Genomic DNA, 27,009 nt, shown 5'->3' on the forward strand with positions numbered 1-27,009 from the left:
TCATAGGGAGGCAGCCTGTTCCCAGGACAGTGCAAATGACAGACTCCAACCATCATCGCCTTATTTGAATTGACATTGTACTGCATGATTTGGACAGCAGCAGTAGTGGATTTTATTTTTTAAAAAATAAAAATGTGCTTTGTTTTATATGCTAACTCTTTCTCCTCCTTCTCCCCCCCCCCCCCCCCCCACGAAGGTGTTGACTGCTGGGTTCTGGTTCTACCGTTGTAGATGCCCTCTGGTACCTTTCATCACATGAACCTCGATGGCGAGTGACGCCAATGAGGGCATCATCGCTGACCCTGATCTTGCCCTCACCTGATGTACAAACATATACACGTTACACCTCTGGTCACAGGATACCAATAAAGGACAGGAACTCTGGCATCTCTATTGCTATCCTGACTGAGATTTGCCAGATTTCGCAGTTGGTGTTCCTTACAAACTCTCATGCTAATATGAGTTAAAAATAATTATCTTGTGGGGAGGTCTCCAGTTTGAGTAGCAGCCCATGAGGAGGAATAGCCTATTTGTACATTAGAACCGGATCTACACTTTTCCCAAAAAATCTATATTTAAAAAAAAATAAAGTGCTGTTGGTTAAGTATTAGTTAAGATATATGTATTTGACTCCAGTTCACAGGATCAGCACAGTGTCGCTAGCAGTAATTAATCAGCCCAATGAAGCGACTTCAATTGTAATAAGTTTTACCGTGATGAAATTGGCATCATTTTTGGACAATACAAAGAGATTTTAGAAAATAAGCATTTATTTATATGATGCATGTAATCTTACTGTTTTTTTTTCTTTCCATACAAGGTCCTGACCCACTCCATGCCACTACCTCAGAGAAACTCCAGATCACCTGGGAAAAGATGAGCAAATCCAAGCACAACGGCATTGACCCAGCAGAAATGATCCAGCAGTATGGGATTGACACGGTTCGCCTGTACATCCTGTATGCTGCCCCTCCCGAACAGGACATTCTGTGGGACGTTAAAAGTAAGTGACTGAGCTTCTCCGGTTCAAGCAGCCAGCAAATATCTTGTTGCTCTTTGTTAGCTGCACATTTCTCATTACTTTCTTTTCAACACATTTGTGAGCATATTGACTCATGCAAGTAACATATTACTGAGTTGAGGAAAGGAGTACTTTTTAATTCCTCCACCCCAACCCCACCACCCTCAGTCTAATCTAATCCGTCAGCCCGCCTGTTTTACCACCTCTAAATTTTAACATGATTAATCGGGGTGGGATGATGGCTACAGCAATAGAGCACTGGCTTTTCAGTGGGAGGATTTGGGTTTAAGTCCAGATTTTCAACTGACGTTTATACTTGTGCTTATTCCAAATTCAAAGTTGAGTAGATGAAGATGGGGGATAGGGAAACTGCCCATAAGGGAAAAGTGTTTTCCTGCCTGGCAGGGCCCATCAAATAACATCACCATTGCTCTAGGGTCATCCATTCTTCCTCACCAAAGTGAAGGCTAGAGATGTGCAAAAACTACCTTTTGGGGTGGAGAATGAGGTGGTAGATTTTGTCCAAGTTTATTAAATCGACTTCCTCCCAATAAAATGAAAGGAAACTGTTTGGTTTAATTGGAATTCTCTGATCATGATCAGACATAAAACAATACCTTTTTTTTAAAAAATTAAAAAATTAGAACTTTGCCTTTTTAACTTTTGAACTTGGGGCACTGAGAGACACACAGTCCTTTCGACTTCGACACTTGGAGTCAAATCCATCTCCGAATGATCAGATGAGAGTCTCCTCTGGCTGCTGGTTGCAAGGTTCCTGTGTAAAATAAACCACCCATAATTTAGCACAAAATCTGCAATCTTCCTCACAGGCGACAAGGATGGCTGTTGTGGAAAATTGAATATGTTACACTAGTGCAGAAGATATTCCAAGTTTGGTGACGGCACATTTTGGAGCAGAGTAGCAAAAGTTTTATTTTGCAGATGTCTGTGCTCTGCCTGATGGGGTGCTTTGCTGACACTGATGTCTGAATTGGGAACATGTTCCATACCCGTGTGCTAACATCCTTCGGCTTGAGCACAAAAATTCACCCCAAAAACAAAAGTGAGGCTAAGAGAATATCGGTTGAATGTGGAAACGTCACAATAATGCAGTAGGGGCTGTTGATGTCCAGTTGGATTAGTGTAGAAAAAACTTCACCCTGCATCTGATTTGGGAGTGCTTAATGTTGACAAAGGCAGGTTGAGGACTGTAGTGTGCTTATTTGTTCATTTTTCTTTGTGACCCAGCGGATGCCATTCCTGGTGTACTGAGGTGGCAAGCCCGGCTTTGGACCCTGGTTACCAAGCTAATTGATGCTCGGAATGCTGGAACAACGCCCAGCCCTGACCTGCTCAACAAAAAGGAGAAAGCAGAAGCAATGAAAATATGGCAGAGCAAAAACTACACTGTTTCTCAGGTAAGTGCATGTGGCTTGCTGCGTGCAGGAGAGGAGTCATTTTTTACAGTCAATCTGAAACAGAATGGTTAAGGCCTATTGATAAGTCTCTTTTTCACGGGAGGACTCTTGTTGCTTCCTTCCTTCTCAAAAAGCATTCTTTTAAAAATTGATCCTTCCAATTGTGCTGCTTTTGATCAATTATCTTCATGTTCTGAAGGATCAGTAAATTAGAAAAAGCTCTGAAATTTGTTCCAAAATTCCACCCCCGCACCCCCAAATCTTCATTCTTCCTCTCTGCACTGACTTCATTCTTCCTCTCTGCACTGCAAATAAAAAGGTAATTGAGTGCAAACTCCAGGATTTCAATCTTACATTATGATCCACGTTATTAAACCCTGACCAGTTGCGGTTCACAAGTGAATTTCCAATGACTAGACACAAGCTAGTATCGTGTGAAGTATTTGTGTTTTCACTGCTTCTTACTGCCTTTAATCCATTCCCTACCACCCCCATCCAAACAAATACTTTATATTCTTGTGAAAGTGTGGAAAATTATACAAGGCCAAAATGAGATCTTGTGTGAGGCAATCTGATTTTCAACAGAGAGTAAATTGGCATGGGTGAGATAACCCGAGTCACGCACCTATTGGCAGGCATATCTCTCAAGCTGCAAACTAGAAAATCAAGAATACAAGCATTAAAAATCAGACAAACGGCCAAAATCAGGACGCTTTATTTTATTGTGCATAGTGACATGTATATTTAAGTAACATAATATTTGCATTTTTATTACTATGAATGTGCTAATATATTTGATGCATTGTTTATAGAATACACAATTCCAAATACAGAAAGCACTCTACAATTTGTAAGGGGAGCGGAGAAAGCTGCGGCTATTATGTTTAAAAGTTCATGGTCCCGCTCCTGTAGGTGGCACTCAGTAATATTATGTAACTAAGTGGATTCTAAAGTTACGTGACGGTTGATCAACTGATCTTAAGCCTCTTCTGTGAAATCTGGATGCAGTTTTAAGCTATGGCCACTGTGTAGCACTGCAGAAAACCTTGCCTTGGAAAACAGTTGGTATAAATGAGTAAAGATAAGTTAACGTAGTCTCCCATGAGGCAAAATTAAGACTAAAGAGCAATAGCCCCAACCCCCAGATTGAGGAAAAAATACAGGACTCCAAACAGAGTAGAAAGAGGCCCGGAGATAACTCTTCACCCTTAATCAGAAATATCAGATCCCAACATTGCATTTCTCCCCCACTGAACAGAGAAATTGTGACCCCCTCCTCCGTGAGCACAGACATGTGGAAGAAACCTCCCCCACCATGCACTTGGCAAACACTCGCCCCCACACTGTGCAGAAATATAGCACCTAGGTTTGCAGCCAATTCCTTGCAGCCAATTCCTTTCAACCAAGCAACACTCCCACACTGACCATCGTTTTGACGATGAGGAACGTCATCACCTGAGCACATCCCACCACACCAATCAACCAAATATCCCTGCCACTCCCACCAAATGAGCATTGTTTTGGTGTCCAGAACCCAGCTTCTTCACCTGAGCACATCTCCCCTTTCCTTCATCCATCCACCCAGATGATTTGAGCCAAGCTCCTTGCCTTCCTTTCTGCTCTTTCTCTTTCTCTATTTCCCCCCCCCCAACTTTCCTGTACCCCTTATTCCAATTTAGTTATCCTCTGCCCTCTAAGCTGCTTGAACTGAATACTTGCACTTGGTCCTGCCTCCTTATGTGCAATGCTGTGAGAGATCAACTAGTAGAATCTTAACAAGACATTTAAAACAGAAGGTAAATTAAGCCAACTTTATGGTTTAAATATTTTTTAAAAATCCATAAGGCCTCATGTAGACAGGGTTTTTTGGTGTAGAGGGGGAGTTAAGATTCTCTGTTAAAACCCTGCACATTATCAGGAAAAGGCTGACATTGACCAGCGGCATCAGAATAACCTGATTAAATTGCAACAGTTGAAATGCGTAGTGGTAGCATTAAGATTAGTGGAGGTAAAACCTTCTGGGACCAATTACCTCCCCACTCTCTTAATTGGAGTATGGTACACAGCACGTCTAGACTTAATGAAAGAGGAGAAAAAAAAATAGGAGCTTAAAAAAATACATATTCAAAAATGAAAGCAGTTTATAACTGAATATTATATTGTATAAAGCTCCTTGTTCACACCACTGTCATGCATGCACTTTCCTCATGCTCGCCTGATTAAATCTAAGTGACAGTTTTGGGCTGTTTTCAGATGAACTAAACTAGAGGCCTCGAGTGTGTCTCCTTGGATGGAGGGGAGAAGGAATTTTGTTTTTTTATTTGACATGAGCTCTTGTCTCCCAGTAATTGCATCTCTTCCAGTTGATCATGGTTGTCAAATATTGTTGATGCATCTACAGCCTACTCCTTGCTATCGGAAAGAGGCTGAGCAGATAGGAGAACTCTTGGGGGAGGGAGGAATGAGAATAATGGCGAGGGATAAGAAAAATAAGTAAGCCTACGTACCTACCATAGTATCAAGTATGTGTTGAAGCTTATACGGTTGCAGTGAGCAGCTGAGCCATACAGACCAGGAAGACTCGATCTCCGTTCTGTGCTGGAATTAAGTCGATTTCTGCTGCAAAGCTACAATTAGCCTCAGTGCCCCTGCTTTAGGGAGGGGAGATTTGACTGGGATTCCTGCTGATGGTTACGTTGCAGTAACCTTAGCTAGAAATGCTGATGTGTGGGTATCGATTGAGGACAGGACTGGGCTTGGCTGGGCTACCTCTGCAGTCTCATATCCTACTTACACTTGCTGTCCAGGCTCAATTATGAGCAATGGCCGTTTGGGTGAGTTACTGTGGGATGTTCTTGGAACTAAAGCCCAGCAAGGCGTTAGCACCTTCGGGGTGGGGGAACGGCGGAGAGAAGGGAGAAAATCAGCGGGGGTAAGGGGAAAAATTCAAAATGGGGGAAATAAAACAAGTTATGCAATCTTCAATCCTTTAGCGAGGATGTTGTTGCACAGCCACCTATCAGTGATCCAGTTCACACTGTCAAAGACCCAAAACAGAACTTCATACTATCTATATAATTTTTTTTAAATCAAAGTTGTAATCTCTGGGTTCCGATGAACAATAATTAACAGCTCAAATTTTATTGTAATGATCTGAACCCCACATTCTGCTTTGTAATAATAACCAGGTAGCTATTATTTATAATCTAGTTCACAAGGTAACGCTGCACAAAAGTATGTTTTCCGTCCAATTTTGGAGAGGAGGGAACAAATGTCTGCAATTTCCATTTGGCTGGACAAATATTGCAACAATTGTTTTTAATTTTGTTTCCCTTGCTTAAATGTGTTTAGGTAACCAGCTACATGACAGAGGATTTCCTGCTGAATGCTGCAATCTCCCGGCTAATGGGCCTCACAAACACTTTATCAGTAAGTACAGTTCCTCAAATCTCTGAGCACAAAGAAGTGGGAAGTTAGTGAGTACAACAGACTACATGTGTCTCAGATAGCCAGGGAAAGGACACAACATCTGTCGGATGACTTTGGCCTTATGTTAACGTTAAGGAACAAAATACCAGAATTTCACATTAAATGCAGAGTAGATTTCTATGAATTTATTCTCCTAAATACCTTAAAATAACATGTGCTGCAACAATGCATGTTCTTATGATATAAATTTATAATTCTCAGATCAGCCAAGTTAGATATTTAAAGTATACCTATCAAAGCACAATTCTGTAAACAATGGCTGCACTGCTGAGTGGAAGCCAGGAGCACCCGATAGGGAGGAAAAGAAGATCTGCAGATAAGTCCTGGGTGTAATTGCAGCACTGTTAGGCAAGGCCTTAGAACAAGTTATGTTTTGATTCTCCTGTCTATTGTGAAGATACCTAAAGAAGGGGAGAGTAGAAAATACTAAATTTTCTATGTTATAAAAAAAATTCAGGGACATTAATTTTGATATTTAATTTGAAGCAGCCAATTTTCAATTTATTTTCAAACTGAAGTAGCTGATCTCCTGTGGCATTGCTCAGGGAGAGATGAAAAAAATTTCATTAGCTTTATCGAGGTAAAAATTATATTAAGCTATTTTTAGAATAACAGAAGCTGTGTGAAAGAGATTGAGGAAAATGACAGCATACTATCTACACACCTGTTGCTTTTGTTTTGAGTTGTATAAACTTCAGAAAGTGTATTAAACTAAGAAAGGTGGGCAGAGTATGAATGTCTTTTCTTACTACGGTTTAAATTTCCAAAACCACCAGTTGAATTTTGAAGCCAAATAATTATCTTGCCTGTGTTTTGTTGATAGTTAGCAGATTGCTTACAGCTGTGGGACAGAGATTTTAATTGCTAACATCTATGAGACTTTGGGGGGAGAGGGACACCATTATGCAGGAAGATGTGTCTTTCCTCATTCTAATTTAACTTCTTTAAGAAAACAAGTAAGTTGAATTTTGAAAACAAACTAAGCCTCTGAAGGAAACGGGTAGGAAGAAGGAAGGAAACAAGTTCCGGCCCCTCATCACTTGCCCTTGGGGCGAGCAAATGGGGTGTGGGTTGTAGTAGTTGGAGGGTTACAGTTGAGGTGAATGACATTGGTGCGAGGGGGAGAGGAGGATACAGGTGTTGCACAGAAACCAGAGTAAGCCTTTCAGCCCCTCGAGCCTGTTCCACCATTCAGTTAGATCATGGCTGATCTGTAACTCTACTCCATTGCCTTCCTTTGCTCCATATCCCTTGATACCCTAACTGAACAAAAAATTATCTATCTCTTGAAAATTTCAATTGACCTAGCCTTTTGAGGTAAAAGAGTTACAGATTTCTGCTCCACTTTTTGTGTGGAAAAAGTGCTTCCTGATTTCACTCCTAACTGGTTGAGTGGGTAGTTCAAAGAGGTAGCAGTAGTAATGGGAATGGGGGAATGGTGGAAAGATGAAAGGGGTAAGAGGCACAATGGGAGTAGCATGAGTGATTGATTGGGGATGGAGTTGCTGAAAGCCACATATTCTTTGCACCAAATACCAAATACATCTCCAGAGCTCAAGCCCAAAAGGAAGAAATAGGTAAGAATATAAATGCTAAGAGATATTGAAGAAATAATTTTTTAAAACACAAATTTTCCACACATTGGGTAGAGTGAGAAGAGACCTTGTTCAAAAGGGATCAGCATCTTTCCTGTTACTGTGTACAGTATTTGTGTTGCAAATTTAAACCCCTGTCAACTGCAGAACATTAGAAGCCATTATTAACCACTGCCCTGTTTGTAGCAAGTTTCTTCAAGATATAAAACTGCAAGGCTCTTCATGAAATTACAAATTTTACTCCTCTATTCAAATTTTATTGCAATTTCCACAATTTATTTCACTTACCCCTCAATTCATTTTCGACTTCGACTTAGAATCAAGGCAGACAACTTGCAGTTTCTTTTTATTTTATCATTTCAGTTCAAATTTGTATCCTCCCACTTATTTTAATTTCTACATTTTTATTTGATTTCATTTACCTTTTATTTTCCTTTTGGGTTCAGCCCCTGGAAGCACTGCTTAGTGCGATTGTGATGGCTATTTTTGAATTTATCTTATTTTGATTGGCATCCAGTTGTAACCTAATTGAATGAATCAGTCACATAATTGGGTAGTGCTAATTAGATCACTAGAAGAGGATGCTTGCTCGGGGCTTTTTGGACAGCTCGAAGAGGAATCTCGCTCAATCTTTTTAATACATGATTGCTGGTCTTTTTCCTCCTGCCCAGTCCCTAAATCCGTTATATGTCCTGCCAGATTTTTAATATTTTTTGATGTCCATTGTGGAAATACATAATAAGGCTGGAAGATATCAGCTGTTAAGGAACCGCTAAAAAATTCACTAAGCAGTTGCCTGAGCAATAAATTGAAACAAATACTGTTCCCAGTAATGAGAAAGATGTTGGCATCTTCTGAACTATGTCTCCTTTCCCACTCTATTCAATCTGTGTGGAAAGGAAAAACAAATCTGTGAAAGCATTTAACTCACTCTGTGGGGCAATCTCCTGAAAATAGCTGGTGTCTGAGGAATAAAGACCAGATTTTTCAACAATAATTAAAGGAACCTTTTTGACCAGTCTCCAAGGCACATGGGATTCTGGCCTTAAAGTAGCACTAAAGCTGTAGATAATTAACAGCTGATGTCTGTACTTTGTGTTGCTTCATCTGATGATGCCTGATGGCATGTTTAAATGGATGTAGTTAGTTCCAATCTCCCTCGATTATGTTTCTTTAAGTTTGTTCAGTTGGTTTGCATTAGAGCTCCCTAAAGAATGCAGTTTATACAAATCTTGTTCCCCAAGGCAAAGCAGATATGCCAAATCTCTCACATTTTTCTGTAAGTCCCAGTTGTTAGGGCTGTTCTCACGATCTCACTGGAAATATCTCCCAGTTCAAATTTATTTTTAAACTCAGAAAATATTTGTGTGTGGAAGTGCTATAGGCTGGTGTTAAATACTTTTGTGTTTGTGCTAAGTTTTTTTTTTAAAATTAGTAATTATGTAAGGAGCACTGTCACAATATAAATGGGTTATAGACAAAGTTTTGTGTCCACTGCTGTCCTCTCCAGGTTCCCCATACCCCAGTAAGTTGACTTCAAAATTCTCATCCCTCCATGACCTCGCCCTGCCCTACAGTCGTGATCTCCTCACTGCCTTGTATCTCTGCGTGCACCGTTCATTCCTGTAACATTTGGCTTCTCCTTGGTTCTCTGCTTCATAATTGGTGGCCACACTTTCAGCCACTATATTCAACCCTTCTGGAACCCACTACCTTACTACCTCCCTCCCTCCTCAAAGCCCTAATTTTCTACTGTCTTTAATTTTCTCTCCCCGTCCTACCGGCCAATCCTTTCTGCTTTTCCCTTTCCTTCTCTTGCTCGGTGTCTACTGTTTTGCCCTCCTAATAATAAGCACTGTGAGACATCTTTTTGCAAATGAAGAGCACTATAGACCTGAAAGATGTAATTGCATGAGGATTTTGAATTCAATGTTTGGGAGAGAGAGAGATAGCCAATGGAAGTTGGCAGAGATTAGGATAACAGGGTAATGGTACTTTGTGTGGGACAGGATGCATGCTGTTAAGCTTTGGATGAGTATGAGTTTATAGAAAGTGGAACCAGAGTGCCTGTAGCCCTTTGAATTGACCTCTGTATGAACTCACCCCGTGTTTACTTAACAGCAGTTCGACTTTGTAGCCTTAAGGAAACACATACCTACACTTTAGCAGAAAAATAATACGTTGCGATTTACATGGTACAATATTCCTGTCCTTATAAAACAGTGCATCTGCTGATTTACAATAAGCAGCACCACGGTAGATTTCCAAGTACCTATTCTATATTAAATTCATTTTTTGGAGCAGTAATTTCATTGAAAACTCATTATGTACCTGTAGTACCTGTTACTCTTGTAGGTCCTGTGATAGGTATTTTTAGTTTTAAAGGTGCCACACTGTGTGACACATAATAGATGCTATTTTATAATTAATATATTTCTGAGATTGTGTAACCTGGCCACAGAATTCCCATATATCACTCCAAATGCTTTCTGAAATTTTTTCTGCTGCCATTTCTTTTCTTAGTAACTGAAATTTCAAGCATCCAAAATGAAAAAATAAATTCCAAAAAAATAAGTATTTCACAATCACATGATTTAAATGTATCCACTGAATTATCTTTTGTCTTGCCTTCATTAAATTCTTTACTTATAGGTGTCTCCCTTTTCCAAAAGCTGAAAATGGGACTTGATATTTTTGCCCAGGCTATGACTCGAGCATATGCAGTATACCTAATTTCCCAGGGTGTATGAGTACTGTTCAGTCGCTTGTACTGAAGGGATATTCTTCTTTACCTCCTAGCACTTTCTGCCCAGTAGCTTTTCTTCAAATAATCTGGAAAAACAAGAGGACAAATTTCAAAAGCTTTACTGATGTAAAATTTACATTTTTTTAAAAACAGAGGCTGCGTTTACGAAAGAGAAAATAATAGTGTTCTCATTATACCTCTGTTGTAATTTTTGTTTTGTTTTATAAAATTTAAAAGTATAATAAAGTAAAAGAGCGATGGATGAATTGGGGGGTGAGAAAGAGACTGGTCAGAGAGAGAGCCTCCCTTCCTTTTAGTGTTACTTCAATTTTCAATAAACACCAGTTGAATTTTGAAGCCAACTAATTATCTCCACCCGAGTTAGAATAGGTCCATGCTAATTGTGTGTACCTGTGAGATGAGATCTGATTACTAGAGGGAGAGTGAGAAAGACACAGAGGAAAAGGTAGATGGGCAGTTTATTTTCTCCTGCTAATTAGATTGCCTTATTTTTTTTACAAAAAAGTTGAATTTTGAAAGCATGACTGAGAGAAATTGCTAATAAGGGAGGAAGCTAGCTAGTTGACAGTGATGGGGCCTCTTGGCATCCACCCTTGGGTGGAGTTAGTGCTGGTGGGTGAGAGAAGGTGGGGGCGGGGGCTAAGCATGAGGTGAGTGACAGAGGAAGGGGGAAGGGAAGATACAGGCGTTGAGTGGGTCATTCAAAGAGGAAGAGGTGATGGGAATGAAATGGTGTTAGGAAGGGCAATGAGTAGTGGGAAAGTGAAGGGATAGGGGATGTGATGGCAGTAAGTGGGGGAGAGGGAAGCATGTGTGATTGGAGGGATGGAAATGAAGCCACTGGGGGCCATTTTTCCCCTGCAACCCCCACTTCAGTGGTAGCCTCTAGCTGTTGGTGGCTTCTGTCCCCACCACACTACACCATCCCACTCACCACCTCCCATGTAAAAGGAAAAGAGAGCAGCTGAAGATGACCGAGAATCAAAAAGAATTAAGGGAGAGACTGAAACGAGGAAAAACTGAGTGAATCAACAACATACAATCATTAGCATGCAAGAGAATGACCATATTCTCTGACTTGCTGTCATCAGTGCCATGGGAGGTTGACTTGTATGTAAAATAAAAACTCTTTCATCTACTGCGCATCTGTCATGGTCCAGACAACACATTTCAAAAGTGGCTTTCTTTTATATAAAAAAAAGTCATTTTCTGCTGGTTTTACTGACCTCTTAGGATGTGTCTGTTTAGATCATAACACCACCTGCACGTTCCCCTCCAAGTCACACACCATCCTGACTTGGAAATATATCGCCGTTCCTTCATCGTCGCTGGGTCAAAATCCTGGCACTCCCTACCGAACAGCACTGTGGGAGAACCTTCACCACACGCACTGCAGCGGTTCAAGAAGGCAGCTCATCACCACCTTCTCAAGGGCAATTAGAGATGGGCAATAAATGCTGGCCTTGCCAGCAAAGCCCACATCCCAGGAACGAATTTTTAAAAAAATCTCCACAGGCTGTACCTGAGCTGTGGCCTTAAAGGCACAGATGAGGTTAAATACAGCTCCATCTTAGCCATTAAGCATCATAACCATGCTGCAGACCCCACACTATCCATGAACAATGGACAGAAGAGCAAGTAGCACTACTTTTAACAGAAAACTTTCAAATCTCCAATTTCCACTTGTTGGATTTTGTACTGGGCTACAAAAATGATGCCACAACACAGTTTCTTTGAGTGTCAGTCTGGCTCAGTCATACTGCCGCCTCTGAGTCAGAAGGTTGTGGGTTAAAGTCCTCCTACAGACTTGAGTACATAATTTAAGTTGACACTTCACAGCAATACTTGGGGATTGCTGCATTGTCTGAGGTACCGTCTTTCAGATGAGACCCATCTGCTTGCTCAAGTGGACATGAGTCCCATCAAAGAGGGCAGAAAGTGCTACAGGTATCCCAGCCAGCATCTCTCCCTCAACCAACACCACCAAAAATAAGTCATTCGTTTGCCACTTGTGGGGCTTCGCTGTGCCTCCATTAAAAACAGTGACTCCACTGCAAAAAGAAATCCATTGGTTGTAAAGTGCTTTGGGATAGCGTGAGGACATGAGGCTAAATGCAAGTTTGTTGCATTCTCTCAGACATTTCCTGTTATTCTTTCGTTCAAACTTTCTGAGCTTCCAGCACACTCTGGAGTCAAATCTTGTGATCTGTGTCCTTGCCCTACCCCTGAACTTGCATCTTTCTCTAGTTTCTCTTCTCTGTTCCCTCATTGAGCTCACCTTGTCCATGAATCTCTGCACCCTTAACCCCATTCCCACCAAACTGCTGACCACCCAATTTCCCTTCCTGGTCACCATGTTAGCTGATATTGTTAACGGTGCCCTCTACTTGGGTACTGCCCCTCTCCCCTTCAAATCTGCCATCATCATCTCCCCCCCCCCCCCCCCCCCCTCAAAAAACCCACTCTTGACTCCTCTGTCCTTGCAAACTACTGCCCCATCTCCAACCTCCCTTTCCTCTCAAGTCCTTGAAAGTGTTGTTGCCTCCCAAATCTGTGCCCATCTTTCCTGCACCTCCATGTTTGAATCCCTCCAATCAGGTTTCCATCCCTGCCACAGGACTGAAACGGCACTTAGCAAAGTCACAAATGACATCCTGTGCGAGTGTGACCGTGGTAAACTATCCCTCCGCATCCTTCTCAATGTGTCTGCAGCCTTTGACATGGTTGACCACACCATCCTTCTCCAACGCCGCTCCTCCGTAGTCCAGCTGGGTGGAACTGCCCTCGCCTGGTTCCATTCCTATCTATCTAGTTGTAGCCAGAGAATCACCTGCAATGGCTTCTCTGTCCGCTCCTGCACCGTTACCTCTGGAGTCCCCCAAGGCTTATATCCTTGGCCCCCTCCTATTTCTCATCCACATACCCTCGGCGATATCATCCAAAAACACGATGCCAGATTCCACATGTATTCTGATGACACCCAGGTCAACCTCACCACCACCTCTCACGACCCCTTCACTGCCTCTAATTTGTCACACTGCTTGTCCAGTATTGGATGAGCTAAAATTTCCTCCAACTAAATATTGGGAAGACCAAAGTTTTCGGTCCCTGCCACAAACTCCATTCCCTAGCCACTGACTCCATCCCGCTCCCTGGCCACTGTCTGAGGCTGAACCAGACCATTCGCAACCTTGGCGTCCTATTTGACCCTGAGATGAGCTTCCGGCCCCATCTCTCTATCACCAAGCCCGTCTACTTTCACCTCCATAACATCACCTGTCTCAGCTCATTGGTTGCTGAAACCCTCATCAATGCCTTTGTTACCTTTAGAATAGATTATGCCAATGCTCCCCTGGCGAGCCTCCCACCTCGCACCCTCCGTAAACTTGAACTCATCCAAAACTCTGCTGACCGTATCCTAACTCGCACCACCCCTGTGCTTGCTGACCTACATTGGCTCCCACTCCGGGAACGCCTCGATTTTAAAATGCGCATCCTTGTTTTCAAATCCCTCCATGGCCTCGTCCCTATCTCTGTAACCACCTCCAGCCCTACAACCCTCCGAGATCTGTGCGCTCCTCCAATTCTGGCCACCTGCGCATCCCCGATTTTCATCGCTCCACCATTGGCGGCCTAGCCTTCAGCTGCCTAGGCACTAAGCTCTGGTATTCCCTCGCTAAACCTCCCTGCCTCCCCACCACTCTCCTCCTTAAAACCTACTTCCTTGACCAAGCTTTTGGTCACATCCTAATATCTGCTTATGTGGCTCGGTGTCAAATTTTGTTTGATAACTCTCCTGTGAAGCGCCTTGGGACGTTTTAAACGTTAAAAGTGTCAGATAAATGCAAGTAGTTTTTCTAATTCATTCATGGGATTTGGGCATCGCTGGCAACGCCAGTATTTATTGCCCATTCCTAATTGCCCTTGAGAAGGTGGCAGTGAGCCGCCGCCATGAACCGCTGCAGTCCGTGTGGATGTTGTCCAGGTCTTGGTGCATGCGGGCACAGACTGCTTCATTATCTGAGGGGTTGCGAATGGAACTGAACACAGTGCAATCATCAGCGAACATCCCCACTTCTGACCTTATGATGGAGGGAAAGTCATTGATGAAGCAGCTGAAGATGTTTGGGCCTAGGACACTGCCCTGAGGAACTCCTGCAGCGATGTCCTTGGGCTGAGATGATTGGCCTCCAACAACCACTACCATCTTCCTTTGTGCCAGGTATGACTGCAGCCACTGGAGATCTTTCCCCCTGATTCCCATTGATTTCAATTTTACTAGGGCTTCTTGATGCCACACTTGGTCAAATGCTGCCTTGATGTCAAAGGCAGTCACTCTCACCTCACCTCTGGAATTCAGCTCTTTTGCCCATGTTTGGACCAAGGCTATGATGAGGTCTGGAACAGAGTGGTCCTGTTGGAACCCAAACTGAGCTTCAGTGAGTAAGTGCCACTTGATAGCACTGTCAACGACACCTTCCATCACTTTGTTAATGATTGAGAGTAGACTGATGGGGCGGTAATTGGCTGGATTGGATTTGTCCTGCTTTTTGTGGCCAGGACATACCTGGGCAATTTTCCATTGTCTGGTAGATGCCAGTGTTGTAGCTGTACTGGAACAACTTGGCTAGAGGCACGGCTAGTTCTGGAGCACAAGTCTTCAACACTACAGCCGCGATGTTGTCGGGGCCCATAGCTTCTTGCTGTATCCAGTGCACTCAGCTGTTTTTTGATATCACGTGAAGTGAATCAAATTGGCTGAAGATTGACTTCTGTGATGGTGGGGATATCGGGAGGAGGCCGAGATGGATCATCCGCTCAGCCTCTTCCTGAGTGTTGGTGTTGTAATGTTGTCTCTGCCTGAACGCTGTTTTTGTGTCATTTAATGTTCATAAACAGTCCCTCCTGGAAAGCATTAACCTCTCATTTGGATTGAATTTTTTTTCTTTACTTTGTGCAAGCAAATTACTCAGGTCTGATGCAAGTTGATGGGGAAAAACAGTAATTTTTTAAGCATCTTTTTTATTTTAAATAAAAAAGCTGAGAAATGAAAATGCCATCGTGCTCAGAGCTTGGTAATGTGTGTTGTTTATGGCAGATCATGTGTTGATTTCTCTTTAGGAAGTTGGCTCTGGCTTTATACAGTAAATAAAGGTTTTATTGTTTTTCTTTTCTCCATCCCCTTTCCTTCAGCAAGCTACTTCTCCAGTGATTCTGCACAGCACTGAATATGAAGATGCTCTGGCTACCTTATGTATTATGACTGCTCCCATGGTTCCATACCTCGCATCAGAGTTGTGGAAAGGTAAAAGCTAAGAAGAATTATTACTACAGTATTTTTTTTTAAATGTATCACACTAGCAGAAGGAATTTGTAATCATAATCCTTGAATGCAATGCTAACTTTGTCACTGAGCATGCTGTTCTCATTGGGCATGTTGATATTTAACCAACAGCAAACATGCAGCTCTCGTGGCAGCAGCAGCAGAGATTTGATTTTCCATGAGTCACATGAGTGCCGCCAGACTTGCTGGGTTTACATCTGCCCAGCACCTGATGATAAACACTGCTGAGTGGAAATGTAAATGGGAAAAGCAGCACTGGGAGGCCAGTATAGCAACGCTCCCCTGAAACTGGCATTGCAATGTAAAATTGCCTATTCATAGCCTAAATAGCCTCGTAATCTTTCTATGATTCTCTGAATTTGCAGGGCTACGTGGATAGGGTAGGGGAGTGGGACTAGCTGGATTACCCTTGCATAGAGCTGGCGCGGACTCGATGGGCCAAGTGACCTCCTTTCGTGCTGTAACCTTTCTATGATTCTATAAACTAAACTAGAAAACACCCAGATGATTGTGTATAGTTCGGCTCACCTAATTCTAGTCCAGTTGGGCTTAATGGTCTTTTTCTGTTCCCAGAAATTGCAGCAACTCATGCTGTGAGGTATGTTCATTAGTTGTTATGGTTTTCTAATATCTTGCTGAACTCCTCACCCGAGAGCCAAGATTTCAGAGTTGTTCAACCATAGGCTTTCCTTTCTCCAGATGTCCACACGACTTCCAGCAGCTGATTAGCAAACAATAACAGGAATTGTGGATGTGTGTTTTTTTTCCACCTTCCTCCTAACTTGAGGTCAGCTGCATTGTTGTCTGCCTCACCTTGACTGGACTCAACTCAACAATTTGCCTTAAACCAAACCACAAAAGAGCACTTCCAGGTGGACTGGTACATCTTCATGTTCTTGTTTACTGCAACAGCCACCATTGCAGACTGAGCAAGATTACCAATTTAATTTTATTTACATTGTTTTTTTTCTATTGTGTCTCTGTACTCTGGGCTTCAACTGGGTTTAAAGTGCCCAAGACCCTTGTGGCCAACATAGAAATTAGACTTTTGTATCTTTTGACCAGGTCGGATTTGAACCAGTTCCCAGAAACAAAAAGAAAGTTACTAGTCAAAAGTTACTGGTCCCTAGCTGTGTGTATATTATTGTAGGTTTGCTGTGAAAATGAACAGATATAACTAGATGGGCATAACATATTTGTATTTGAAAGCTTAGGATTCATAGAGTTCAAAACATACTTTCAAGAATATTTGCTAGAGCTTAGTAAGTAGTCCAAGAATCCTGAAAAGAGCACAGGACTAAAGAGACCAATCCTATTTATACTAATGTTATGGAGTGGATGCATTTTAAAAGGATCTCCTCCTTGCTTGATGCTGCCCCAATGCACTGTTTCCTGAACAAAACATAAGATGTCAAGGACTCCAAAGGAGAACTATGTAAATATGAGTGTGGGGTGGGGGGAGGGGGTAAGAATTTAAACAAATGTACAATATTGATGTGATCTGCAGGTTAGAACAGTTGTTGCATTACCTTTATTTAATTTCTGCATTTTTCATAAAGAAAGAGTGACTAAACACCAAGTTTGTTGTACTTCATTGTTATTAGAATACCAAGCCTGTGAGCTTTAGCCATCATTTTATTCAAAATAGCATGTGACAAAGATACCAAGATTAGAGAGTAGAGAAAGTGAAAAGGAAGAAATTCAAAGCTGAAAAGAATGAAGAGCTTTTGAGCCTTTGAGAATTCCTCGCATAAATACAGTAAGTACTAACATTTAGTAATATCTACAGTGAACTGTAGCATTCAAAATATCAACTACAGTCATCACAGTCTATATAAATAGCCTCGTGTCCAGCACGTATCTGTAACGTCACACCTCTCGAGGTGTCACGTGATGCATCCAAAGCTTCACCTATCCGCAGTGTAAGAAATAGTGATTGGTTCAAATATCCCAAAAAACAACTCTATAGGAAAGCTTCCAAACAACAATGAGCAAACATTACAAAAGCACCCAGTCAAATTACTCACCCTTTTTTTCTAGCAATCTAGAACCAGCAGCTGCCAGGCCAGTCAAATTACCCAAATCACATCTTCATACTGTTCACGGCCACAATTTTCCTCCTGTATATACAGGAGGAAAATCAAATATAATGTAACATAAACACACACACATCGCTAAATGTACCAAAAGAAAATTGGCCAGTTAATGCATTAAGACATTTCCCCAGCATAGGCCTTCCCCTCTGGACCATGGACATTGGAATCTGATTCCATCGCAGATCTGGAAATTCAACCTGGCTTTGCGTGCTGGGGATTTTCTGCTCCTGTTAAAACATGCATGCGTCAGTGTAGGAATAAACATCAGAAATAATTCAATTTTCCCAGTGTGTGCAATACTCCCATCTCTGGAATACAGCAAGCTTACTGAAGCAATATATTAGATGACTGACAAAATAAAAATATTAGACACCTTACTAATAGGGCTTAAGATATAATAAGAAATAAGAACATAAGAAATAGGAGCAGGAGTTGGCCATACGGCCCCTCAAGCCTGCTCCACCATTCAATCAGATCATGACTGATCTTTGGCCTCAACTCCACTTTCCCGTCCGATCCCCATATCCCTTGATTTCCCTAGAGTCCAAAAATCTATCTATCTCAGCCTTGAATATACTTAATGGCCCAGCATCCACAGCCCTCTGGGTAGAGAATTCCAAAGATTCACAACCCTCCGCATGAAGAAATTCCTCCTCATGTCAGGATAAGCGGTCGGCCATTTAAGACTGAGACCATGCCCCCTAGTTCTAGACTCACCAGCCAGGGGAAACAACCTCTCAGCATCTACCCTGTGAAGCCCCCTGTACCTTAATTCCCAATATATACTCCCAACCCACAAAGCTGTGAACCGGGAGCACCAACTCATAACATCTACCCATATATTTTTATTCTTCCACCTCCCAATATGAAATGCTTGGCCCCCTTGAAGTGTCTTCCCCATGGTGACAGAGTTTAAGTACTGTCTGAGTGAGGAATTGAAACTGTTAATGTCGTTCTGCAGTCATTGTCTTGTGCAACATGTCAGGGACCATTGCATCACAGGACGCTGTTGTTTTGTAGCTTATAATAGTATTACTATTTGCAGCTCATGTGGGAATTACTCAGCAGAGCCATGTGGTTACAAAGCTTAGTCTTTTGAGCCTTCTTCCATCATTCAGTTCTTTGTATAATCACAATGTCCTGTTGTGCTTTGCAAATAACTTCTACAAGAAGTTTTGAAGGAGAAGATATAGCTCAGAATCGATCCCGAGTTTAAGCAATGTATCAAAAGACAATAAAATTATATTTTGTATTGAGAACATAATTCTTAGGAATAGAAGCAGATCATTTCATCCAACAAACCTGTCTTTTCAACCTTACTTTACTTCTCATCGCACTCAATCTTTTCTTTCCCTAGGAATGCATCCAATTGCCTCTTCTCTCCATTTAGAATATTTGCTTCAATGGCCTCCTTGGTTCCCCCAGCTCTGCTGTAGTAGAAACCCCTAATTTACCAATGTGTCCAGGACTTTGTAGAAGCAACTTATTGTACAGGCTTATTAATAATATTCCAGCCTGTACTGTAATCTCATGGTTGTGGACTAGTACCATAATCGAGTTAAAATCTAACCATGAAAACTGCTGGATTGCGTTAAAAATGCGAATGGTTCACTAATGTTCTAAAGGGAGGAACCTGCCAGCCTTTCCCATTCAGTCTTCATGGTTAACTGCACACTACGTGGTTGACTCTTCCCTTGGGGCATTAAATACTACCTTGCCAGTGTTGCCAACATCCCGTGTACAAATTAAAGAAGAATCTGCCACTTGTGCAAATTTTCTGTTACACCAGCACTATTTCAGGAAGTGGCTGTTCAATATAAATCAACATTATATAACCATTCAGATGAACATGGTTCTCCTTTAAGGTGCTACTTCTCCATTTCTTACCATTTCCAATTTACATAGTCAGAATTACATTAATTCTGGGAGGCAGTTAGAAGTTCTTGCTTGAATCAATAAAGTCTTTTTACCCCCATCCCCACTTCCTAAATTTGGCTGAGCCTGGATTGCCGATTTATGTTCATGTTTTCCACGGATATATAAACATAACCCTTGGATTAGTAAATGTTTATACATCCCTGTCATCACTGTACTTGTGTGTGTTGTTTTGGTACATCAAACAATGAAATTGAAGTTTAACCTTTGATTGCTATTTGGAGCAGATTTGGAATTTCACTAACGTTAACAGGATAAGGAAACAGAGTTCCTTCCTGAAGCCTGGAATCTGCCATTACGTTTGTATCAGAACATTAAACAATAAAATAATTTTTTTCACAGATTTGGTGTCTGCCTATCTAATCACCTTTCCCTGCAGACCCATCCACAAAGGTCCATCCTCTACCTCTGGAAACCCACCCGCCAGCCTGCTCCATTAATCTTTGCACACCTGGCTGCAAGTGCTCCAACAGCACTGTCCGTGTCTACATTTGCCCATATGTGGCCAAATGCACCCGTTGTGCAAGATCAACCATAATAGCTCAGTCTGCATTTCCTCAAGCTACCTGTCTGTCTTACTTCATCAGTTATATTAGAGTTGAGAAAATCTGATTTGTTGGGTGGGGGGGGGGAATTAAAATACATGACCAAAAGGGGTCAAACAAATTAATGAAGAGGAGAGAAATAAGATATGGAACAAAAGTGCAGAGAAAATTTCGGCACAAAACAGGCAGAAAACTTGTTCAAAAAAGGGGGTGAGTGATTGATAAAAAACTTAGAGCAATGTTTTTACATGTGTAATATTTGCAGTACTCTGATGTGTTCAGGGAGGTTCTCATCATCTTACTACAAATGTCATTTTATTTAAATGATGTTGAGGAAGGAGAAGTGGTTTGCAGTAATGTACACTTTGGGGTAATTTTACAAGTCCGCACTGCCCGTGGGGAGCTTTACCCACCGGCAGCACAAATTCAAAATTGGGATACACCCTACCCACTGTTTTCTGCCAATTCATTTTGATGGTCATCAAGTTATTGGCGGTGCGAGCCTGAGTTTCTGATTTACGCTGCCGGTGGGAGAAGCTCCCCAACAGCAGTGTGGATTTGTAAAACTGCTCCCTTAGTTTTTCTTTTTAAAACTATTATTGAATGACAGAAGAAAAATACAGTTTACCAAAATGAAGGTATTTGGTGAACAGGAATTACAGTTCCAACAAAATGCAGGATAAAAGAAAGACTTGTATTTATATAGCACTTTTCACGACCTCAACGTCCCAAAGCGCTTTACAGCCAATGAATTATTTTTGAAGTGTAGTAATTGTTGTAATGTAGGAAACGCGGCAGCCAATTTGCGCACAGCAAGCTCCCACAAACAGCAATTTAAGTGTAAGTATAAATGCAGACAGTTCAGGTAAACTACAGGACATTGGTGAGACCAACAGCTACAGTTTGAGCAACACATGGATTATTGGCGTGGTGATGGGTGGTTATCATAAATCATGAGATAGATACAGATGAGGAAGGACATTCACCCTGTTTAAGCTCATTCATCCATAAAGAACCTGCTTCTTGTCTTTTCCCCCTCCCCTCAAATCACAGCATCTGTTTTCCAGATTTTTACTTTCATTCAGTCCATGGAAATGCATTCCATATTTTGATCACTGTGTGAAAGCTTCTGAGATCGGTCCTAATTTTCATTAACGCAACAATCTCATTCATCATCCAGCAAATACACCAGTGAGTGCCACTGATGCCATTTCTGCAGACTGGACTATTCTGCCTTCTTGATTAAGGGAATGTGGAGAGGGAGGTTCTATAATAACCTTTTGTAAAAACATGCTAAGCTACCCAGCCCAGGAGCTGTTAATCCATCAAATATATATCTCATGATGCATGTGACTTGGAATATTTAGCACAGTGTACTAGCACCACACTAAAATGTAGTTTGCTTGAATGCAAACACCAAAACACCAGTTCTTCCAGTTACTCAATAATATTGTACAAGTTATTTCAATGAAAAGTCCTGGCTAAATTGGGATAATTGCTTAGGGTAATTCATGCAAACGCTGCCGTTCGCAAAAGCAATATTACAGCCACATTATTCAGAGTCTGACATAACAGGTTTTTTTTGTAAAATGTTGAGAGCTTTATATTCTTGCTGACATTCACAGAATGACACTTTGATACTCTATTGTGTTATAGCTTTGAAATCCATTCTGCCTTCACAAAGTGAGCTGTGATTTACCAACTGATGTAGGGGATTTATACTGCAACTTACACAATCGGCTCTGAAGCACTCCTCCCTCATGACAAATAAACATTGTTTCCTTCAAAGCTGCAGGTCTTTTGGGAAACCACATATTAAGCTCTCCATTGATGTACAAATGAAAGTGTTCCTCTCTGTTGCAGGTCTCTCTAGTGTCCAGAATAAACTTGCTGTTCACTATCAGTGGGACACAGATGTGCTGTTTCAACAGTGGCCAAGCCTGGACCCAAAGTATCTGCAGCAGCCGGACACTGTGCAAATGTCTGTCAGGGTAAGAAGAGCAGAAGTATGAAACAGAGAGCAAATCAGGGCTGTGCGAAATGTTAAAAAACAAGACTTCCTCATAGCACACGCTTAAGTATAACGCTTACTTCCTGGAACATTTCTGCTGTTCTACTTTTTCTGTCATGCTACATTCTTCACTGTTAGGCCTGTCTGTCACATTTCAACTTACTTAGTTTCCAAGGAGACCTCCAACTCCTTGGTCAGACCCATCTGTTTTGGGCCCCGCACTTCAGGAAGAATATATTGGCCTTGAAGGGGTACAGCGCAAATTCACAAAAATGATACCGGGGCTTAGAGGGTTGAATTATGAGGTCAGGTTGCATAAACTTGATTTGTATTCCCTTGAGTTTAGAAGATCAAAGTGTCTTAAAATTATAAAAGGATTCAATAGGGTAGATACAGAGGAACTATTTCCTCTGATGGGGGAAATCAATTACGAGGGGACACAATCTTCAAATTAAAGTTAGACCATTTAGGAGGGAAATCAGGAAGCACTCTTTCACACAAAGGATTCAGAAATCTGGAATTCTCTTTCTCCGCCCCCCCCCCCCCCCCCCACAACGCACCAAAGGGTTGTGAACACTGGGTCAATTGGAGCTTTGAAGACTGATCAATAGATTTTTGTTGGGCAAGGGTATCCAGGGAGCTATGGCAGATAAATGGAGTTGAAGTACTGATCAACCGTGATCTAACTGAATGGCGAAGTGGGTTCGAGGGGCTGAATGACCCACTCCTGTTCCTATGTTCCAAGGTAAGTGGTGCTGTGTTCCACAGTACCAGCCGCCTGATGTCGATTTAGTTTTGGCTTCTTGGCTCGCTTTGGACCTGATGTGAGTAGGAACCGACGAAGTTCCTTGACCGTTTTAGCACATAACTAACTTCTGCTCACAGCAAGAACCCAGCTTTTCTACCTGCAGGGTCAAGATTCCCTTCAGCACTTTCCTGCTGTGGTCGGAGGCACCACTAATTATCAGGGCCTCTGATTCAAACGACTGGACAAAATTTGGTTGTGTCAAATCAACAAAGTGACAGGGAAAGTATTACAGGAAGCAAGTATGATACCTTAAAAGAAGTACATGTTATATGCAAAACATTTAATATAGTACTAGTTGATCTCCAGTGGGATTGCACAAGGGGAATCAAAACTAAGTGCAGTATTTGGGTCAAGAAGGGTTAGAGGGTGGGGGGATAATTGGACCCACAATTGGAGGAGAAGGGGAATGAGGGAAGATAAAGGTGGACGGGGACAGGAGGATGGGGGCAAGGTAGGAGGAGGGCCAAGTAAAGGCAGGGAAACCACTTCAGTGGGCCACCGGGTGGTAGAGTCTCTTAATGAGGGGGTAGGTGCCTTCCCTCCACATGGCCCTGATTCTAGGGGAAGGTAGATTCTATTTCCCCCCCTCATTTTGTTCTCATTGGGACTATGTGGTAGACAACCCTTTGCTGTCCCATGCCTGAATCATCATCTCAACTGGGGTGGGGTGGGGTGAAGAGTGGGATGCGACACTCTTCCCTTCCCCAGACCATAATTTCCTCATGGTGGGGAGTGGGGGAAGATACCTGTACCCCTTCCTGTTCCTGGTCAAATAGTTCCCTTGGCTGTTGGCAGCTCGTACTTTTGTGAGTTTATCATCTTAGTAAAGGAGAATCAGAGACAACCTTGTTTGGTCAGCATGGTGGGTCGCACACTTCCAGCCTATGGGGGTGCGTGCAGACAGCAGAGGCCTGGGATGCTTAAACCGATGGAGAAACTCCAGTCACGGCTGCTGCTTGGATTAATTATTAAATATCCAGTCTCTCTTTACAAGCATCGAAGCAATTCTTCACTCAATAACCAATCAGAAATTCTATGGGGATGGTCACGTCTCCTGTAGGTGTGAAGGCCGTGTGGGCTGGCCTAAGGAAATAACTAACTTCAAATAAAATAACTTTTCAGAGGAGCTGTTGGGGCCATAGCGAACGAGAGCAATATGGTCCAACAGTTACTTGAAATTAATTTAATATTTAAAATTAATACTCAACTACTATAGGACCAATATCCTTTTGGGGAGATGTGCTAGTGCTGTTGGGGAGGTGTTTAAACTAGCTTGGCAGGGGGATGGGAACCTGAGTGTAGACTAAGAAGGGAGAGAAGCTGAACTGGAAATGGAAGGCAGAAAATTAGGAAGTGAGTTTGGAAGGCAGTAGAAACAAGACAATAAATGAGTTTGGCAGTGCTTAAAAGTATATACCTCAATGCAAGGAGTATAGTGAATAAGGCAGATGAACTGAGGGCACAGATGGACATGTGGCAGTATGATACCTTAGCTATTACAGAAATATGGCTTAAAGAGAGGCAGGAATGGCAGCTCAACGTTCCTGGTTACAGGGTTTTCAGACGAGATACAGAGGGGGATAAAAAAGGAGGGGGGTGGCAATTTTGGTTAAGGAAACAGCTACAGCTGTGAGGAGGGATGAAATGTTTGAAGGATCATTAAATGAGGCCATATGGGTTGAGCTAAGGAACAAAAATGGGGCAGTCACACTACTGTTAGTGTACTATAGACCCCCAAACAGTCAGAGGGGTGTAGAAGAGCAAATATGTAGGCAAATTTCTGAAGTGCAAAAGCAATAGGGCAGTAATAGTAGGGGATTTCAACTATCTTAATATTAACTGGGATACAATCAGTGTGAAGGGTATAGAGGGCACAGAATTCTTAAATTGCATTCAGGAGAACTTTTTTAGCCAATATGTAGCAAGCCCAACAAGAGAGGGGGTAGTTCCAGATTTAGTTTTAGGGAATGAAGCTGGGCAGGTGGAAGGAGTATCAGTGGGAGAGCATTTTGGTGGTAGTGATCATAATTCAGTTAGTTTTAGCATAGTTATGGAAAAAGACAAAGATAGAACAGAAGTAAAAGTTCTCAATTGGGGAAAGGCCAATTTTACTAAACTGAGAAGTGATTTAGCAAAAATGAACTGGAAAAAGCAACTTGAAGGTAAATCAATGTCAGAGCAGTGAGAGGCATTCAAGGGGGAGATTCAAGAGGTTCATAATAAACATGTTCCCACATAGAAAAAGGGTGGGACTGCCAAATCTAGAGCCCCTTGGATGTCAAGGAGCATACAGGGTAAGATAAGGCAAAAAAGGAAAGCTTATATCAGACACCGAGAATTCAATACTACAGAAAGCCTAGAGGAGTATAAAAAGTGCAGGGGTAAAATTAAAAAGGAAATTAGGGAAGCAAAGAGAGGGCATGAAAAAATATTGGCAAATAAAATCAAAGAAAACCCAAAGATGTTTTATAAATATATTAAGAACAAGACAATAACTAAGGAAAGAGTAGGGCCTATTAGGTTACCTTTTTGGTCTCTGTGTGAAGGCGGAAGATGTTGGTATGGTTCATAATGAATACTTTGCGTCTGTCTTCACAAAAGTGAGGGACGATGCAGATATTGCAGTTAAGGAGGAAGAATGTGAAATATTGGATGGGATAAACATAGTGAGAGAGGAAGTATTAAGGGGATTAGCATCTTTGAAAGTAGATAAATCACCAGGCCTGGATGAAATGTATCCCAGGCTGTTGAAAGAAGCAAGGGAGGAAATAGCGGAGGCTCTGACCATCATTTTCCAATCCTCACTAGATACAGGCGTGGATGCTGGAGGATTGGAGAACTGCTAACGTTGTACCGTTGTTTAAAAAAGGGACCGAGGGATAGACCGAGTAATTACAGGCCAGTCAGTCTAACCTCGGTGGTGGTAAATTATTGGAATCATTTCTGAGGGACAGGATAAACCATCACTTAGAAAGGCATGGATCAATCAAGGACTGTCAGCATGGATTTGTTAAGGGAAGGTCGTGTCTGACTAACTTGATTGAATTTTTTGAGGCGGTAACAAGGAGGGTCAATGAGGGTAGCGCGTTTGATGTAGTCTACATGGATTTTAGCTTTGCTTTTGACAAGGTCCCACATGGCAGATTGGTCAAAAAAGTACAAGTCCATAGGATCCAAAATCAACTCAGTGGTAGGAAGCAAAGGGTAATGGTCAACAGGTGTTTTTGTGACTGGAAGGCTGTTTCCAGTGGGTTTCTGCAGGGCTCAGTACTAGGTCCCTTGTTTTTTGTGGTATATATTAATGATTTGGACTAATATGTAGGGGGCATGATTAAGAAGTTTGCAGATGATAAAAAAATTGATTGTGTGGTTGATAGTGAGGAGGAAAGCTGTAGACTGCGGGAAGATATCAATGGACTGGTCAAGTGGGCAGAAAAGTGGCAAATGGAATTCAATCCGGAGAAGTGCAAGGTAATGCATTTGGGGAGGGCAAACAAGGCAAGGGAGTACACAATAAATGGGAGGATACTGAGAGGTGTAGAGGAAGCGAGGGACCTTGGAGTGCATGCCCACAGATCCCTGAAGGTAGCAGGACAGGTAGATAACGGTGGTTAAGAAGGCATTTGGAATACTTTTCTTTTAGTTGAGGCACAGAATATAAGAGCAGGGAGGTTACGCTAGAACTGTATAAAACACTGATTAGGCCACAGCTTGAGTACTGTGTACAATTCTGGACATCATATTACAGGAAAGATGTGATTGCACTGGAGAGAGTACAGAGGAGATTTACGAGGATGTTGCCAGGACTGGAGAATTTTAGCTATGAGGAAAGATTGGATAGGCTGGGGTTGTTTTCTTTGCAACAGAGGAGGCGGAGGGGAGATTTAATTGAGGTGTACAAAATGAGGGGCCAAGATAGAGTGGATAGGAAGGACCTATTTCCCTTAACGGAGGGGTCAATAACCAGGGGGCATAGATTT

At 42.0% G+C, this 27,009-nt stretch overlaps 1 protein-coding gene across 1 annotated transcript in view; it reads left to right on the forward strand.

Annotated features, from left to right (window-relative positions):
• lars2 (leucyl-tRNA synthetase 2, mitochondrial) overlaps nt 1-27,009 on the forward strand; it is a 100,862-nt gene that overhangs the window by 58,667 nt on the left and 15,186 nt on the right. The window contains exons 16-20 of the mRNA XM_068001831.1: nt 821-1,003; nt 2,270-2,439; nt 5,791-5,868; nt 15,484-15,595; nt 22,074-22,201. Of these exons, the coding sequence (XP_067857932.1) occupies nt 821-1,003; nt 2,270-2,439; nt 5,791-5,868; nt 15,484-15,595; nt 22,074-22,201 (671 nt within the window). The remainder of the gene's footprint in view (nt 1-820; nt 1,004-2,269; nt 2,440-5,790; nt 5,869-15,483; nt 15,596-22,073; nt 22,202-27,009) is intronic.

Source organism: Heptranchias perlo, chromosome 2 (genome assembly GCF_035084215.1).
Source record: "Heptranchias perlo isolate sHepPer1 chromosome 2, sHepPer1.hap1, whole genome shotgun sequence".
In the NCBI taxonomy this organism is placed as follows: Eukaryota; Metazoa; Chordata; class Chondrichthyes; order Hexanchiformes; family Hexanchidae; genus Heptranchias; species Heptranchias perlo.